Below are 18,415 nucleotides of genomic sequence, written 5' to 3'. Positions count from 1 at the left end.
GGACCCCAGTTCAGCAGCTCCAAGTTCTTTTTATAATTAAAGAAGTGGAGAGGTAGTTCTACACCTTCTGGCTTCCTAGAAGCATCTTTCACTTCGGTTCACTTCCTGGACTGGAAATCACCCCTCGTGTTTATACTTTTCCTCTCAGTCTTCACGCATCCATCCCCACCCTGCTCTCTCCACCTCACCCTTAAAACAGTTCTCTCTTCACAGGTAACTTTTAAAAGCTTTCTATCTTGATGAAAACAGCGACTGTGTATGGTCACAGAAGAGATAGGATGGCGGTTTGTTTCACAATTTGCGTAGATTATTTCATTTGATTTTAAAATATACATACATATATATAAAATACTACCTGCACATGGCAAAATAAAATTGAAACAGTACACTAAAAAGTAAGTCCCGCCTCCCCCAGGCCCTTGACTCTCTCCTCAGAGGTTAGCATGGTCAAAGTCGGTTGTGTTTTTTTCCAGAAATTTTCTGTACACATTAATTGCGTATATTTTTGACAGTTTCATCACTTGCCCAACCCTCTTTGAAATCTCTTAGAAATTCCCTGACAGTCCAGTGGTTAGGGCACAGAACTTTCACTGTTGAGGCTTTGGTTCAATCCCTGGTTGTGGAACTGAGATTCGGCAAGCCACCCGGCATGACTGAAAAAAAAAAAAAGGAAACTCTTACCCCCTTGAGTGTGACGGTATTGTATTGAGAGCATAGAACTGCACCTGAGTGCTATACAAATGCCTTGGATATGATGGGTTCATCCAGCCTTTTCTTCTCAAATACATCCTAGTTCTCAAGATCAGGGCAATTCAAGGGCTTATCCACATAGAATTTTGTTATTGTTGTCCAGTAACTAAGTTGTGTCTGACTCCCTTGACTCCGTAGACTGCAGCATGCCAGGCTTCCCTGTCCTTCACCATCTCCCAGAGTTTGCTCAAACTTGTGTCCATTGAGTCAGTGATGCCATCCAACTATCTTATCCTCTGTCACCCCCTTCTCCTCTTTTCTTCAATCTTTTCCAGCATCAGGGTCTTTCCCAATGAGTCGGCTTTTTGCATCAGGTGACCAAAATACTGGAGCTTCAGCTTCAGCATCAGTCCTTCCAATGAATATTCAGGGTTGATTTCCTTTAGGATTGACTGGTTTGATCTCCTTGCTGTCCAAGGGACTCTCAAGAGTCTTCTCTAGCACCACAATTCGAAAGCATCAATTCTTCGGTGCTCAGCCTTCTTTATGGTCCAAGCCTCACATCCTTACATGACTGCTGGAAAAACCATAGCTTTGACTATATGGACCTTTGGCCACGTACATAGTAAGAATTTTGAGGTGTATGTTTGTGAGCAATGGATGATGATTCGGAGAGAAGCAAAGCCCTTGAGCCTCACTGAGACATTGTTCCATTACTCACTGCACATTATGGGGTTACCTGTTGGTCTTGCTAAATGACAAACCACTAAGGGTGAGGATGTTTCTACCTTAGCTTTGGTTTCCCTGAACTCCTTAGTATGGGCCCCTTACCTCATAGCTTTTCAGTTAAATTTTCCCAACTGAATGAATCACTCAATAAGCCAGCAGTTGTCTTTGAATAGAAAGTGGGGCAGGAAAAAAGCTTGAGGAAAAAAATAGAAAGAAAATGTAGTGATTGCTAAGAGCAGCACCTGCTCACCACAACTAGAGAAAGCCTATGTACAGCAATGAACCTGGAGAAAGAAACGGAAACCCACTCCAGTATTCCTGCCTGGAGAATCCCCATGGACAGAGGAGCCTGGTGGGCTACAGCCCATGAGGTCACAAATAGTCAGATATGACTGAGCAACTAACACAGAAATGAAGACCCAGTGCAACTAAAAATAAATTAATTATTTTTTCAGGTCATGTTAATGTGGATGGGATACACAGGAAAGATCTTGAAGAACAAGGAGGCTTAGCAGCAGGCTGACCAGAAAATACAGGGGCTCCAGCAGCTCAGAAGAATTGCTCAGGATCTAATGCCCATCCTACCCCGCCGCCCCCCGCTCCACCGCCCCACCAATCCTCATAACCTGGGGCAGGCTCTTTCACTGTCCTACACTGTGAGCGTGAGGCTGCGGGGAACCAGGCTCTTGTATCCATGCTTGCACAAAAGCGCAGCTTCTACCTATAAATCAGATACCTGCAGAAATTTCACTTCTGAGCATTTTCTTAAAGGTACATTATCATCAGGACATAAAGAAGCATACTCCAGGAGATTCACGGCAGCTCTGTTGTAGTAGCTAAAGGTTGTGACCTTTGTAAATATCCATCTGTGGGGGTCTGGGTAGATGCTCATGCCCCCTATACAGCCATTAAGAAGGGTAAGGCCTGGGGAATTCCCTGGTGGTCCAGTGGTTAGGACTCAGTGCTTTCACTGTCCTGGGCTCAGGTTCAATCCTTGGCCAGGGAAATAAGATCCTGCAAGTCACATGGAGCAGCCAAAAAAAAAAAATAGAGAGAGAAACCACTCTCCATGTACTGGTATGAGAAAATCTCCAGTTCAGATCAGTTCAGTCGCTCAGTTGTGTCTGACTCCTTGCAACTCCGTGAACCGCAGCACGCCAGGCCTCCCTGTCCATCACCAACTCCCGGAGTCCAACCAAACCCACGTCCATTGAGTCGGTGATGCCATCCATACATCTAATCCTCTGTCATCCCCTTCTCCTCCTGCCCTCAATCTTTCCCAGCATCAGGGTCTTTCCAAATGAATCAGCTCTTCCCATTAGGTGGCCAAAGTATTGGAGTTTCAGCTTCAACATCAATCCTTCCAATGAACACCCAGGACTGATCTCCTTTAGGATGGACTGGTTGGATCTCCTTATAGTCCGAGGGACTCTCAAGAATCTTCTCCAACACCACAGTTCAAAAGCATCAATTGTTCGGTGCTCAGCTTTTTTTATAGTCCAACTCTCACATTCATACATGACCACTGGAAAAACCATAGCCTTGACTAGATGGACCTTTGTTGACAAAGTAATGTCTCTGCTTTTTAATATGCTGTCTAGGTTGGTCATAACTTTCCTTCCAAGAAGCAAACGTCTTTTAATTTCAAGCCTGCAATCACCATCTACAGTGATTTTGGACCCCAAAAAAATAAAATCAGCCACTGTTTCCACTGTTTCCCTATCTATTTGCCATGAAGTGATGTGACTAGATGCCATGATCTTAGTTTCCTGAATGTTGAGTTTTAAGCCAACTTTTTCACTCTCCTCTTTCACTTTCATCAAGAGGCTCTTTAGTTCTTCTTTACTTTCTGCCTTAAGGGTGGTGTCATCTGCATATCTGAGGTTTTTGATATTTCTCCTGGCAAGCTTGATCCCAGCTTGTGCTTCTTCCAGCCAAGCGTTTCTCATGATGTACTCTGCATAGAAGTTAAATAAGCAGGGTGACAATATACAGCCTTGATGTACTCCTTTTCCTATTTGGAACCAGTCTGTTGTTCCATGTCCAGTTCTAACTGTTGCTTCCTGACTTGCATATAGGTTTCTCAAGAGGCAGGTCAGGTGGTCTGGTATTCCCATCTCTTTAAGAATTTTCCACAGTTTGTTGTGATCCACACATTCAAAGGCTTTGACATAGTCGATAAAGCAGAAACAGATGTTTTTCTGGAACTCTCTTGCTTTTTCGATGATCCAGTGGATGTTGGCAATTTGATCTCTGGTTCCTCTGCCTTTTCTAAAACCAGCTTGAACATCTGGAATTTCACAGTTCACATATTGCTGAAGCCACCAGAGTGTACTGTTAATTGTATGTGTGGTGGGGAAAGCAAGGTGTGGTGTGAAGGGGAGCAGAGAATACCACTAGGAGAGTGTAGGGAGCATTGCAGGTGTCCTACATACCCACATGATTGTATATCTTAGTCCTAGTCCACTTCTGGAAGGATCTACAAGAAACTGATGATGCTTTTGTGCTTTTGGAAAAGGGTCCAAGATGGGAAAGAGACTCTGTTATGTCCCCTTTTGGACTTCTAGAATCTTTTAAACTATGTGCACATAGAACCTATTAAAAAAAAAACCCACATCTGTTACATAATAAATGAAAGAGCCCCGGTGTGACAGATTCCCCCTAGGATTATCTGTGTATCTTGGATTGGTGCCTGAGCTTGCCAGGCTCATTTGCCCCTTGGACTGACAAATACTTGTTTTCAAGACCAAATTTTCTCCATTGTTAATCACCAGAGTGTTCAAATATGAGAGGATCACATCTCTGTTCCTTCAGCTCCTTCTCTTTTCTGGCTGTGAAGCATTAAACAATCTTGACATGAAAGTGTCCTTTAGTTGCTAGGGGAATGTTCAGGAAGGGCCTGCCCGGAGCAGAAGGCAGTGGACTAGGATGGAAAGAAGGGGTGGGTGGAGCTGCTGTCTGGAGTGATGTGAGAGTTAAAGACCTCTGAAATGTCTTGCTAGAAATTACTGTTTGTGTTTGCTCTCTTATCACGAGGATGGCCTGAAAGGGCTTTACTTTTCCGACGCCTCAAACCTGCCCAGGTATCATGCTCCCTCATAGCATCATGTTTGAATGGTATCCAGGGTTTGTTTTTGAGTTTGGTAAGAAATGCAGAGGGGCTTCCCTGGTGCCTCAGTTGGTAAAGAATCCACCTGCAATGCAGGAGGCCCTGGTTTGATTCCTGGGTTGGTAAGTTCCCCTAGAGAATGGATAGTCTACCCACCCCAGTATTCTTGGGCTTCCCTGGTGGCTCAGACGGTAAAGAATCTGACTGCAGTACAGGAGACCTGGGTTTGATCCATGGGTTGGGAAGACCTCCTGGAGGAGGGCATGGCAACCCACTCCGGTATTCTTGCCTGGAGAATCCCCGTGGACAGAGGACCCTGGCGTATTGCAGTCCATGGACTTGCAAAGAGTTGGACGAGACTGAGCAACTAAGCACAGTGTAGCAGAAGACATGCAGACACAGAAATGACCATCATGAAGGAATAAGTTTGTTAACTTCACAGATCCCAAGGGACTTCCCTGGTGATCCAGTGGCTAAGAGTCCACACTCTCAGTGCAGGGATCCTGGGTTCAATCCCTGGTCAGGGAACTAGATCCCACGTGCCGCAACTAAGGGTTGACATGCTGCAACTGAAGATCTTGTGTGCCACAGTGAAGACCCAGTACAGTCAAATATATAAACAAATAAATATTTTTAAAGAGATACACAGATCCCTAGAGGCACAGTGTGCCATGCAGAGTCACACAGGCAGATCAGGAAGCAGAGGAAGGACGTGTGGGCAGGAGCCTGTATTGTGGTGTCCATGAGAGAGGTAGTCTCTCCATCTGCAAGGTCCCAAGATGTCAAAGCATCAGAATAGGAAAAATAAAAAGACCTGGTTAATACTCATTTGACCTGCCAAGTACGGTTGCACAGGTTGTTCATAGCACAAGATACCTGGCCAGTGGAGCTGAAATTCAGATGAAGCCCTGTTTGCAAGTCATATGCTCACAGGACTGCATCCAGTCGAAGGGTTGGGCTTTTTCTCATACGTGCAGAAGTACCACATGGGTTAACAGAGACCCTTGATGGCACTTGTCTGAGGATGTTATTCTATACTAATTGTCTTGATTTGAGCAATCTCTGTTTCCTTGACTGGACTGTCAGTTCCGAGGATGCCAGAACCTTGTCTGTGTTTCCTGCTAGACTGGAAGCTCCAAGAGAACAGGGCTCAGGTCCTCTTTGTTCCTCAGTGTCGTCTTGGTGCCCAGCACCAACTGCCACATATGGGTGCTAGCAAAGTGTTTATGGGATACATCAGTGAATAGTACCCAGGACTTTAAACTTCAGAGTTGTATTTTATCTGTACCTTGAACTCTTCTTTCTTTTGGCACCAAAATGATCAAAACCTTTTTGCCTGCTGTTGGTTTTTAAATTTTAGGTTTTTTTTCTATTGAAGTATAGGTGGCGGTAGTGGTAAAGAACCCACCAGCCAAAGCAGGAGATATATGAGACAAGGGTTTGATCCCTGGGTTGGGAAGATCCCCTGGAGGAGGGCATGGGAACCCACTTCAGTATTCTTGCCTAGGGAACCCCATGGAAAGAGGAGCCTGGCAGGCTACATGGGGTGGCAAAGAATCGGACATGACTAAAATGACTTAGCATGCACACATAATTGATTCACAATGATGTGTTAGTGTCAGGTATACAGCTGAATCACTTTGCTGTACACCTGAAAGAAACTATATATATATATGTTCAGCTCAGTTGCTCAGTTGTGTCCGACTCTTTGCGATCCCATGGACTGTAGCACGCCAGGCTTACCAGTCCATCATCAACTCCCGGAGCTTACTCCAGCTCATGTCCATCGAGTCAGTGATGCCATTCAATCATCTCATCCTCTGTCATCCCCTTTTCCTCCTGCCTTCAATCTTTCCCAGCATCAGGGTCTTTTCGAATGAGTCAGTTCTTCATATCAGGTGGCCAAAATATTGGAGTTTCAGTTTCACCTTCAATCCTTCCAATGAATATTCAGGACTGATTTCCTTTAGGATGGACTGGTTTGATCTCCTTGTTGTCCAAGGGATTCCCAGGGGGTATATATATACATATATATAAGTATATTTAAGTATATTATATGTATATAAAGCAGTTATATATATTGTACTTGTTCAGTTGCTTAGTCACGTCCACCTCTTTGCGACCCCATGGACTGCAGCACACCAGGCTTTCCTGTATTTTACTATTTATATTCTATTCCTTGCTCCCCTCCCACAAGCGTGTTGTTGGTTTGAGCAGGGTAAGTAGCATCCTCTTTCCTGCAAGAGCTGGGCTACTGTCCAGCCTGTTTGGGGACTAAGAAGACAGCCAAGGAACAGAGGCTTTCATTCTAAGTGGAGATTCTTTGTCAGCTCTTCCCTGCTGTGAATCCTCCAGGTGTTTGTCCATTCTTGGCCTCCAGGAAAGAGTGAATGACTGGGAACTCGGGCGAGGGTGGATGTGGCATCTGGGCCTGCAGGAGCTCCGGCTCCAGCGGAAGTGAACAGAGCCTGGCAGAAAGCACCAGTTGTTGTCAGGCGCAGTCATAGAGTGACTGCTGAGAGACCCTAGGTCCCTAGCTTGTTTGACAAAAAAAGAAAATGTGAACGGGCTTTGCGAACTCCCTGGTGGTCCCATAAATAGGACTCTGTGCTTTCACTGCTAGGTGCCCGGGTTCAATTCCTGGTCGTGGAACTAAGATCCTGCAAGCCTCATACTGAGGTCACACACACACAGAAAAGGAACTGGTTTTCAAAAGAGGCCCTGGACTTGTACCTCGGATGTGCGTGTGTGCACACACGTTTATGGGAATCCGAGGACCAGGCTGTGTGCAGGCAGAAGAGCTATCTGTGCTCCCAGGTTCTGTCTTTCATAGGCTCAGGGCAGAGTTGCTGAAAATCTAATGGAATGTGTATGTTTCTCATCTCTCTCCAGGTTTCCATTCTATTATGAACTAAAAATAGCATTTGTAGCCTGGCTGCTGTCTCCCTACACAAAAGGCTCCAGCCTCCTCTACAGGAAGTTTGTACATCCCACACTGTCTTCAAAAGAAAAGGTAATTTGTGTTGTTCTGCCTTTCCCCTCTTCCAGTGAGTGAAAAAAAAATTTTAAGTGATTTTTTTTTTTTAAAGACATATGATTTTATTGAAGGAGACTCTTGATTGACTTATTTGCCCCCTACCCGAAAATTGTTCCTTCTAATCTTTCTCTTTTAAGTCTATTTTTATGACCTGGTGAAATTCTCAAAAGGATATTATTCATCACTATTACTGTAAAATATTTCCATACATCGAAACAAAAGACAGAAAAAAATTCACTCATAATTCAACTTCCCAAACTGAATTTCTTTCCTTTCATCAGGCTAAGCACCTGTCCTTTTGTAGATGGAATTTTTATATATACTACTAAAAAATACTTTTAAAACTTAGTACAGGGCTTCCCTGCTGGCTCAGTAGTAAAGAATCTGCCTGCCAGTGCAGGAGACACAGGTTTGATCCCTGGTCTGGGAGGATCCTATATTCTGAGGAGCAGCTAAGCCCATGCACCATAACTACTGAGCTTGTGCTCTCAAGCCCAGGAGCCACAACTACTGAGCTCATGTGCCGCAGTTATTGAAGCCTGCTCGCCCGGAGCTTGTGTTCTGCAACAACAGACCCCGCTGCAGTGAGAAGCCCACACACCACAACTAGAGTAGCCCCCACTGACGCAACTAGAGAAAAGCCTGAGCAGCAGCCAAGACTCAGCACAGACAAAAAAATTAGAAATAATACATTTTAAAGATAAAAATAATAAAATTTTAAAAACCTAATAGAAACAGGAAAGTTAAAGCCTAGAGAGATGAAAAGACTTGAATTTGTGCCTGAATAGCTACAACAGAGACTGGAATATATTAAATGCTACAAATGAAATACCTGCTATTTTTGTACTTCATAAGTTATCAGTTGATAAGTGTGTTAATGAGAATAGACATAATAATTTGTTTCATGCCTTTTGTGTTTTGCTTCAAAGTTTTGCTTTGCGTACATCCTTGAAATGAAAATGTAGGTTTGTCTAATGTCACAGATGGAAAAAATAAGACAGGGAGAAATTGCAGGAAGGAGTCAAAAATATCTAAGGATACAAGGAGGAATTACGACTTATACCTCTTGAAAAGAAATTTAAGCTACTTTTAAGATAATGTCACTGTCTATAAAATTATTTTTTGTTTAACATCTCTGAACCTGATTTGCCAGATATGTTTTCAATGGATTGTTCTGTGGTTTTGTTAAGATTTCATACAATAAGAGACATATGCATGCTAAGTTGCTAAGTCATGTCCTACTGTAGCCTACCATGCTCCTCTGTCCATGGGATTTCCCAGACAAGAATATTGGAATGAGTTGCCATTTCCTCCTCCAGAGGCTCTTTCCAATCTAAGGATCAAACCCACATCTCCTGTGTCTCCTGCATTGGCAGGTGGATTCTTTACCACTGAGACACTAAGGGAAATAATAGATGCAGAAACCATTAAAATAAATGATCTCTGTCTTATTAATTTGTTTGGTAGCTTCTTTTGTCATTCAATCCAGTCTGTGTAATGCTTCCTTAAAATGTTAACCATACACACACACACACCAAAAGCCCAAAACAAAACCCCAAAGCAATAACTACAAAAAAATGAACAGATGGCATTACTTGTCTTCTGAAATCTTAAACACGTTTGCATACCATCCTTTTCCACTTGTGGGTCCATAAGGACCCACAAACATTACCACATATAGTATATAGTCAACTTCTATTGACTTCTTATCTTAGAATAAATTCTTGAGAGTGGGATTATTGGGTCCAGCAGGCTGTAATTCATTAATGATATTATATGACTTTCTGAACTGGTTGTGTGGTAAGATTCTACCATATGAATGAAGAGCACTATCAGTTCAGATCAGTCACTCAGTCATGTGACTCTTTGTGACCCCATGGACTGCAGCACACCAGGCCTCCCTGTCTGTTACCAACTCCCGGAGTTCACTCAAACTCAGTTCCATTGAGTTGGAGATGCCATCCAACCATCTCATCCTCCGTTGTCCCCTTCTTCTCTTGCTTTCAATGTTTTCCAGCATCAGGGTCTTTTCAAATGAGTCAGCTCTTTGCATCAGGTGGCCAAAGTATTGAAGTTTCAGCTTTAACATCAGTCCTTTCAATAAACACCCAGGACTGATCTCCTTTAGGATGGACTGGTTGAATCTCCTTGCAGTCCAAGGCAAGAGTCTTCTCCAACATCACAGTTCAAAAGCATCAATTCTTCTGTGCTCAGCTTTCTTCACAGTCCAACTCTCACATCCATACATGACTACTGGAAAAACCATAGCCTTGACTAGGTGGACCTTTGTTGGCAAAGTAATGTCTCTGCTTTTTAATATGCTGTCTAGGTTGGTCATAACTTTTCTTCCAAGGAGCAAGTGTCTTTTTATTCCATGGCTGCAGTCACCATCTGCAGCAATTTTGGAGCCAAAAAAAAGATAAAGTCTGTCACTGTTTCCAGTATTTCTCCATCTATTTGCCATGAATTGATGTGACCAGATGCCATGGTCTTAGTTTTCTGAATGTTGAGCTTTAAGCCAACTTTTTCACTATAGGTGGCTTGATATATTCATTTCTGTTGCTTCTGAAAGTTGTACACTTTGGATTTCCAGGGCAAGGCTTTGAGTACATTAGTTGGAGGTACTCCAGTACAGGTTACTGTTAGCCATTTCTGAGACACCCTTTAGGAACTAGGACACAACACTTACTGTCTCAGAGGGTAAAGTTTGAGAAACAGTAATCCCTGCCTCCACCTCATTATCAAATCTCTGCTCTTCCTACTTCCCTTTCTCTAAACACTGGACTTAACTCTGAAGCCACTAATGCAATTTCCATTGACACGGAGGTGACTGACTCTTAAGAGCTGCCAAGAATCACTTCCAGAGTCAGCCAGGGGTCACAATGGAAACTGAGTGTTGTGACTTCCTGAGGAATTTTAAACAAGGACCAGGCAAGGGGTTGAATGCCCACCTGTATGCCTCAAAGGGAAGGAAGTGCACCAATGTGCTGAACTTCAGATGAGGCCGAGGCCAAGTGTCATTGACTGAACTCTGCTCCTGTGATTACAGAATGGCTGTGTTCCTAAAACAATGAAAACAACAACCCAAACACAACAAAAAGAATGAGCCAGCACTGATCCAAATTTGAACTAAACCAATATTTTACTTGCTCTTGGTCCCTAAGTAGACCTCAATCCTCTCTCCCACCTCACCTTTACCTTGTAGTTGACTTCTGGTTTCTGTTTTTATTTAATTATCTATAAAATGATCTCCTCTATCAACAAAAATATCCCCTATCTCTTTTTGCATCCTAATCTCTCCCCTCGATATACACATAGAAAGAACTGTATATTGGATATTGTATGAAATTGCTATGCAATAATAGAATTTCAGAGATCCTGGGGCTTTACCTCCTTGAGATAAGGAAGATGACAATGGTTCTTGGTTATTGAAGCCAGCCACTGTGTAAGGTCCTTTCCTGGAATGAGCGCATGTAGTCCTCACCATGGAGTTTCCAGGATGGCTCAGCAGTAAAGAATATACCTGCCAATGCAGGAGATACGTGTTCGATCCCTGGGTTGGGACAATCCCCTGGAGAAAGAAATGGCAACCCACTCCAGTATTCTTGCCTGGGAAATCACATGGACAGAGGAGCCTGGCGGGCTACAGTCCATGGGGTCACAAAGAGTCAGAGAGGACTTAGCAACTAAACAACAACAATGAATTCTCACCATGCTCCACAAATTAGGTGCCGCCGCTGTCCTCATTTTGCAGAAGACAGAACCATGTGTAGAGGCTAAGCACTCACCCAGGTCTGACAGCCAATTAGTGGCAGTGCCAGCAAGAATCAGTGATGGAGCAAGCTGCCAAGCTCAGCGCTCAGGAGAGGGGAGAAAGAATAGAGGTTTATTGGGGCCTTCCAAGTCAAAGTGCCTGTTTTCCTTTGACAGGAAATTGATGATTGCCTGGTCCAAGCGAAAGACCGAAGTTACGATGCCCTTGTGCACTTTGGGAAGCGAGGCTTGAACGTGGCGGCCACGGCGGCAGTGATGGCTGCTTCCAAGGTACCGTGCCGGGACCTGACCACTATGGCTGTAACTCATCCAGAGACAGGCTAAGTATAGCTGGGGTCCCCTTGAAAAGCTGAGGGGATAAAGGGTGAATATTACCCTCAGAAAGCTGCATGCTCGCTTGCACACACACACACGCAAATGATTTATGCAATACCGAGAGAGTCCCAGAGCCCCTGAAGCTCACCTGTGCTTCTCATGTTAAGAACTTCAAAATTACTTGAAGCATAAACCTTGGACACAGAGAAGAGGGGAGGGGAGGCAATGGGCACTTCTTTGCAATTTCCCAGCATGCACTGGGAGAGTCACCTAAATAGACAGGTGCAGAGACTTACCTGAGGGAGCAGGTGCACTTCAGGTTCACATGACCCTGAAGATCCAGGGGAAGGAACCCAGAGTCCTGAATAGGTTGAGTGACTTGAATGTGGAGGACGATATGTGGAGTAGCAAATAACTAGAGTAGAAGAGGGTTTTTAAAAATATTTTTTTACAGTGTTGTGTTGGTTTCTGCCATACAGCAACTTGAATCATCCATGATTATACATATATTCCCTTCCTCTAGAGCCTCCCTCCCCTCCATATATATATATATATATATATATGTTGATGCTACTTTCTCCATTCACCCTGCTCTTTCCCTACCCCTGCGTCCACAAGTCCATTCTCTGCATCTTCATCTCCATTTATTCCTTGCAAATAGGTTCATCAATACCATCTTTCTAGATTTCATATATATTCATTATAACCCAGCAACCCCACTACTGGGCATATACCCTGAGAAAACCACAAGTTTAAAAGATACATGTACTCCAGTGTTCATCACAGCACTGTTTACAATAGCCAGGACGTGCAAGCAACCTAGATGTCCATCAACAGAAGAACAGATAGAGAAGATATGGTGGATATATACAGGGGAATATTACTCAGCCATAAGAAATGAATTTGAGTCAGTTGTAGTGAGGTGGGTGAACCTAGCGCCTGTTATATGGAGTGAAGTAAGTCAGAAAGAGAAAAACAAATATCATACAGTAGAGGAGGTTTGAAATAAACACAGATCTGTGGGATATTGTGATGTAAGTCATTACTTCCTTCTCTTTCCCACCCAGCCCTGTTCAAAGGCCCTCTGTGTTCCTTCCCAGCTTCTTCTTCCATCACATTCTCCTTGTCATTGTGTCAGTTTCTTATCATGTGCTCACCCCTGAAAAATGTAATTAGTAGACGTTTACTTGTAGAGCCAATTCAGCAGATTGTCCACGTAAAAATCGCTTCCCCCAAACTCAGATGTAGAGTAGGAGTCTACAGTTGGTGGAGGATGGAGAAAAGACAGTTATGCTTATGTCTGGGGAGACCCAGGAGCTGGGAGGTGAGTTGTATTTGCAAAGGGAAGCTATGAGTCCTAGATGGTGATGTGAGAGTTTGGGGGAAAGAGAGGGTAGAGCTTTGAAAGGATTTGGAAAAGGACTTTGAATACTGATCTTGGTGCTCCATGGGCTTCCGGTGGATGGTAGAATGAAGTGTGTGGACAGTGAGTTGGGTCAAGGGATGGAGCTGGGTTTTCTAGGCCCAGGGAAAAGCACTTTAGGACCATTTCTGGGAGAAAGATATAGCACACGGGGATGAGTGTTTGAAAAGTACCATCCACATAAACTCAAGGATTTCTGCAGACATAGGTTGGCAGGTATACAGGAGAACCAAAAGGGAATGATTCCTGTTTCAGAGAAGGACCAGCTGCTTATGTAACACAGAATCGTAGTGAATTGTCTCGCTGCTTCTACCGCTGGTGCCTGGGGGGTCCCTGTCCACCTTAGTACAATAGTTGCTGGCAAAGCAGCGAATCCCAGGAAGTATCTTTGGAGGGGAAATTCTGCTGTTTTATATTCAGATATCAGAATTTACAAAGAGCAGTGAATTCTAAGATCATTCTGTTTGAGATACAATCATTTTATGCTTTTGTGTTTAAGCTGAAAGAGAACTCGGAATTGCTAAATTCTGAATTCATCAGGCCAGCTTGGCCACAGGAGGCTTATAGAAGCCTTCTCCTAGGCCCCTTCCTCCACCCCATCTTCTCTGCTTCTGCACCTAAAGGACAGATTACTGCTCTTCCCTCAGCTCAGAGCATCAGTGTGGTATATTTATCAGAGTGGCTCAGTGCGGGCCGCCTGGCTACTCAGCCGTGTGTGTAAATTATATTCTGATGGTAATTCTGTAGGGCCATCCTTTTCCAGGTCCCTCACCAGCCGGAGTCTCCTGAGTCTTGATACCATCTTGGCCAGTCACCATCAGCCCCTCTGACCACTGGGGAAGCCCATGAGCCCAGGCCTCCAGCCAGGCACCTTACAGCTAACCTGAAGGATGCTCCAGACAGTCTGAAACTTGCTTCAGAAAATAACTGCTCACTGGTTCTTTCTTGTCTTGCTAAAGTAGTGAGGGATGCCTGCTTTCTGCTGAATTTGGCTTCAGACTAGAAATTTTTCTGCCTTTTAGGAGCTTTGCTTTTCCTCTCAAAATGTCTTAGAGAAAATACTCTTCTCTCCATAAAATAATGTCCCCTATTTTTGAAACAGATGTGTACTTAAAAAAAAAAAGTAAAATTCAGACTGGCTGAGGGGTCGATCAGTGGTTTCCATAGCAACAAGGGACCACTCCAGCCAGCGGCTGAAGAATGATGACTCACCAGTGGGTTCAAATCTGGCTTCAGTGTTCAAACCACCTGGGAAGCTTTGTTTCTCATTTTTAAATAGATTCTCAGATGTGCTGAATCAGAATTTCAGGCCATGGGGCCTTGCATCTCTATTTTTAACAAGTTCCCCAGATGATTTTCAAACAGCGAGCTCATTATGGGTCACTGCCTGACTCCCCATGCAGAGCCATAAACCACAAGTGATTAGGGTTAAAATAGTTAACTTCTTTAACATTCCTGGGATGCAAATTTAGCCCTTTAGAAGCATTAACCTTGAGAATGAGAAAGCTGAGCCAGAACAATCTTGTCAATGACCCCAGGGGAACAGTCAAAGCAATTTTGTGGGGGAAAAAAAAAGACACCATGTCAAGTCCCGGTGGCTAGGGTGACTGTATAATATAATATTCAGACAGGACACATATGAGAGTGAAAGGATGCTCTAATTATTATGCTAGGACAACAGGTATAAACTAGGTCTGTTCCGAACAAACTGGGATTTATGGTTGCAGTACTCGAAGCCCCTGGACCACGTGGACCCGTGGCTCCTGGACCCTGCCTGCTCCTTCCAGAAAACACCCTCAACTGACAAATCAATTCTCACTCTGCATACCTACTGCATTTAGCTCAACAGATGCAGAAGACGGGGTGAGGTGCCTGAGAGCCTCTCTCTGAGTTCAGACAGATTGAAGAGAGTCTGGGACCAAGACCAGATGAGGGCACCTCTTCCTCATCTGAGCTTCCTTCCATCCTTTGATGCTTCTCCAAGAGGAGCTGCAAAGCTTAACTGGAAGAATGAAAGGTCTTTTACCTACACATTTAGTTCATTCTTTTTGCTTGTAACTTTGAGCCCTGAGCCCTTTCTCCAAATGTTTGCAGGGTTTTTGCAAATAATCATAGAAATGTGAAGAGGGTTTGTAAACCATCTGTTCAGTTGCTCAGTCATGTCCAACTCTTTGAGACCCCATGGACTGCAGCATGCCCAGCTTCCCTGTCCAGTTTCCCGGAGTTTGCTCAAGCTCATTGAGTCAGTGATGCCATCCAACCATCTCATCCTCTGCTGCCTGCTTCTCCTCTTGCCCTCAATCTTTTCCAGCATCAGGGTCTTTTCCAGTGAGTCAGCTGTTCATATCAGGTGGCCAAAGTATTGGAGCTTCAGCATTCATCCTTCCAATGAATATTCAGGGTTGATTTCCTTTAGGATTGACTGGTTTGATCTCCTTGCAGTCCAACGGACTCTCAAGAGTCTTCTCCAGCACCAAAGTTTGAAAGCATCAATTCTTTGGCCCTCACCCTTGGTCGTGGTCCAACTCTGACATCCATACATGACTACTGGAAAAACCATAGCTTTGACTATATGGGCCTTTGTCAGCGAAGTGATGTCTTTGCTTTTTAATATGCTGTCTAGGTTTGTCATAGCTTTTCTTCCAAGAAGCAAGCGTCTTTTAATTTCATGGCTACAGTCACTGTCAGCAGTGATTTTTGAGCCCAAGAAAATAGAGCCTGTCACTATATGAATTTAAGTTGCTATTGATGTTTTATCTTAGAACTAGAAAAGGTAAAATAAAAATATTGCACACTGGAAATGTCTCTCCAGACCTATTAACCCCAACACATCCCCCAGTTTCCCCAAGGTCTAGTCCTTGTCCCTAGGAAGTAGCAGTGCATCTTTGCTTTCCGTGACAGCTGCTCTGTCTCCTTCCTGGGAACACACTTCACTAGTACCTTCTTTCTAAGTGTCCCTAGTCTCCTGGTTGGTTCTGAACTTAGATGTTAGCTAATAATATTTCCCAGTCAGTAATTCCACCTGGAGGGAATATTGAGCCCCACATCTTTTTAAGACTAGAATTGGAAAGCTCTCTTTTTAAAAAAATAATTCTCTGGAAATTCATTGGGTTTCCCTGGTATGCTGAGACAGCAAAGAATCTGCCTGCAATGTGGAAGACCTGGGTTTGATCCCTGAGTCAGGATGATCCCCTGGAAAAGAGAATGGAGAAATTAATTAGTTAAGCAAAATACATTCTCATATAAGGAGAAACCATAGAGAGAAAAAAACAATTGAGCAAGAGTTTTAGTGACTCTGGCTCTGCCCATGTGTCTATCCACACAAACTGTACTCTTTTCTTCCTAATAAACACTTTTCACTAAAGACAAAAAGAAAAAAATTTAAGACTGTGAGATATCCAGGCCCCCTCATTCCCCTTGACATTTGAACTATATCCTCTGTCTCTTCCATCTGCCCAGTTCTCTAGCCTGGTAAACCAATCTTGTGTTTTACTTGTCTCATAACTTGGAAAATAATGCCATTTTACTTCCCCTGGAGATCCTGTCCTAGAACAGTTCCAGTGGTGCCAATAATGTTATTAGAGTCACCTGTTCAAGACAGATGCTCTCAGTAAAGCTGGCACTCTGTGCGTGAGGGATGCTTCTGCCCCAGATTGCCTGTGGGTTCTTCCCTCCCTGCTGCTGCTGCTGCTGCTGCTAAGTCGCTTCAGTCGTGTCTGACTCTGTGCAACCCCATAGACGGCAGCCCACTAGGCTCCTCTGTCCTTGGGATTCTCCAGGCAAGAATACTGGAGTGGGTTGCCATTGCCCTCTCTTCCCTCCCTAGAATCAGATATTTCCTGTTAGTTCGTGAGCTCCTGGTGATAAGTGGCTCTGGTTTCTTTTCCCTTGTTCCTCATTTAGGAAAAAAACAACACTAAAAGCCAAACTTGGAGAAAGTAATGGCAACCCGCTCCAGTACTCTTGCCTGGAAAATCCCATGGACGGACGAGCCTGGTAGGCTGCAGTCCATGGGGTCGCTAAGAGTCAGACATGACTGAGAGACTTCACTTTCACTTTTCCTTTCATGCATTGGAGAAGGAAATGGTAACCCACTCCAGTGTTCCTGCCTGGAGAATCGCAGGGACGGGGGAGCCTGGTGGGCTGCCGTCTATGGGGTCGCACAGAGTCGGACACGACTGAAGCGACTTGGCAGCAGCAGCAGCAAAAGCCAAACTGCCTTCTTGTTTGTTGTTTTACACTCATTAAACCTCATTAATTGATCTGAAGAATAAACTTTTTGAGGCTTCCAATCCTCTGTCCAAAATGGTAGCCACTTGCCACATGTGGCTACTTAAATTATTTGAAATTAAGTAAGTTTTAATATTCGATTCCTCAGTCTTTACTAACCCCCTTTTAAGTCCTCGGCAACCAGTGTGGCTAGTGGCTGACGCAGGGATAGGATGCTCCACCCTCACAGAAAGTTCTCCTGGACAGCACTGTACCAGGACCTCTGTTATGCCTCTTGGGTTCTCCTTCGCCTTATTTCCATCTTCCTGCCTACAGTGCTCTGCTTTAACCAAGGCCCCTTCCTCCCGCACCTGCCCAGCCCTTTGGGGCTTTGTTATATGAGGTATACCAAGAAAAGAAGGGGATGGAGACTCAGCCTACAGCATTGCCCATGGTGGAACTTCTGCTTCTTCACCTTCTCCCCTGGTCCAGCCCTGCTCTCACACTTTGCTGACTTGTCAGGCAAAGCTCAGGCACTTTGCCTACCATTATGGTCAGCGGCCACCAGGGTGTAGCCAAACCTTGGTTATAGCCCTAGTATCCAAATAGCTAGGCACAGTCACAGAGAGATAAATTACAGTGTCTTCCTACTCATTGGAAAAAAAATTCACCTTCTTTTTTGCTTTAGAAATAAACTATGAAACAATTCACCATAATTAAAAAAAAAAAGTTGTCTGCCTCCGACCCTTATTTTTTATCCATCATTGCTTTATCTGAAAATCTTGCTTGAATAAAATGCTCCTTTCAAATGATCATGGAACTTTATTTTTGGAACCAGAAGCTAATTCTGGAAAGTTCATAAGCCTAGTGATTTGAGATTTCTGACCAGATTGGAGTTGTTTGCCTTTGTTTTTTTTTTTTTCCTAGCAAAAACCCAAAAGACAAAATAATAATAATAATAATAATAATAATAATAATAACCTACCTGTTTACAGTCTGTCAGATTAATTATAATTAACCCATTTAATTAATTATATCAATTAAATATTGATTTTCTTTTTATAACATCTCCCTATATCCACTCATGCTTGGAAGACATGCTTTCCAAGGAAGAAGAAAAGACTGCTGG

The 18,415-nt window shown here is 43.8% G+C and overlaps 1 protein-coding gene across 1 annotated transcript in view; it reads left to right on the top strand.

The window, feature by feature from the left end:
* Positions 1 to 18,415, top strand: part of REEP1 (receptor accessory protein 1) — a 112,113-nt gene that overhangs the window by 63,494 nt on the left and 30,204 nt on the right. The window contains exons 4-5 of the mRNA XM_068966795.1: positions 7,421 to 7,541; positions 11,496 to 11,609. Of these exons, the coding sequence (XP_068822896.1) occupies positions 7,421 to 7,541; positions 11,496 to 11,609 (235 nt within the window). The remainder of the gene's footprint in view (positions 1 to 7,420; positions 7,542 to 11,495; positions 11,610 to 18,415) is intronic.

The sequence above is a fragment of the Capricornis sumatraensis genome, chromosome 1, assembly GCF_032405125.1.
Source record: "Capricornis sumatraensis isolate serow.1 chromosome 1, serow.2, whole genome shotgun sequence".
Classification (NCBI taxonomy): Eukaryota; Metazoa; Chordata; class Mammalia; order Artiodactyla; family Bovidae; genus Capricornis; species Capricornis sumatraensis.
Note: the sequence above shows the minus strand (reverse complement) of the source record. Positions and strands in the feature narration are given on the sequence as shown.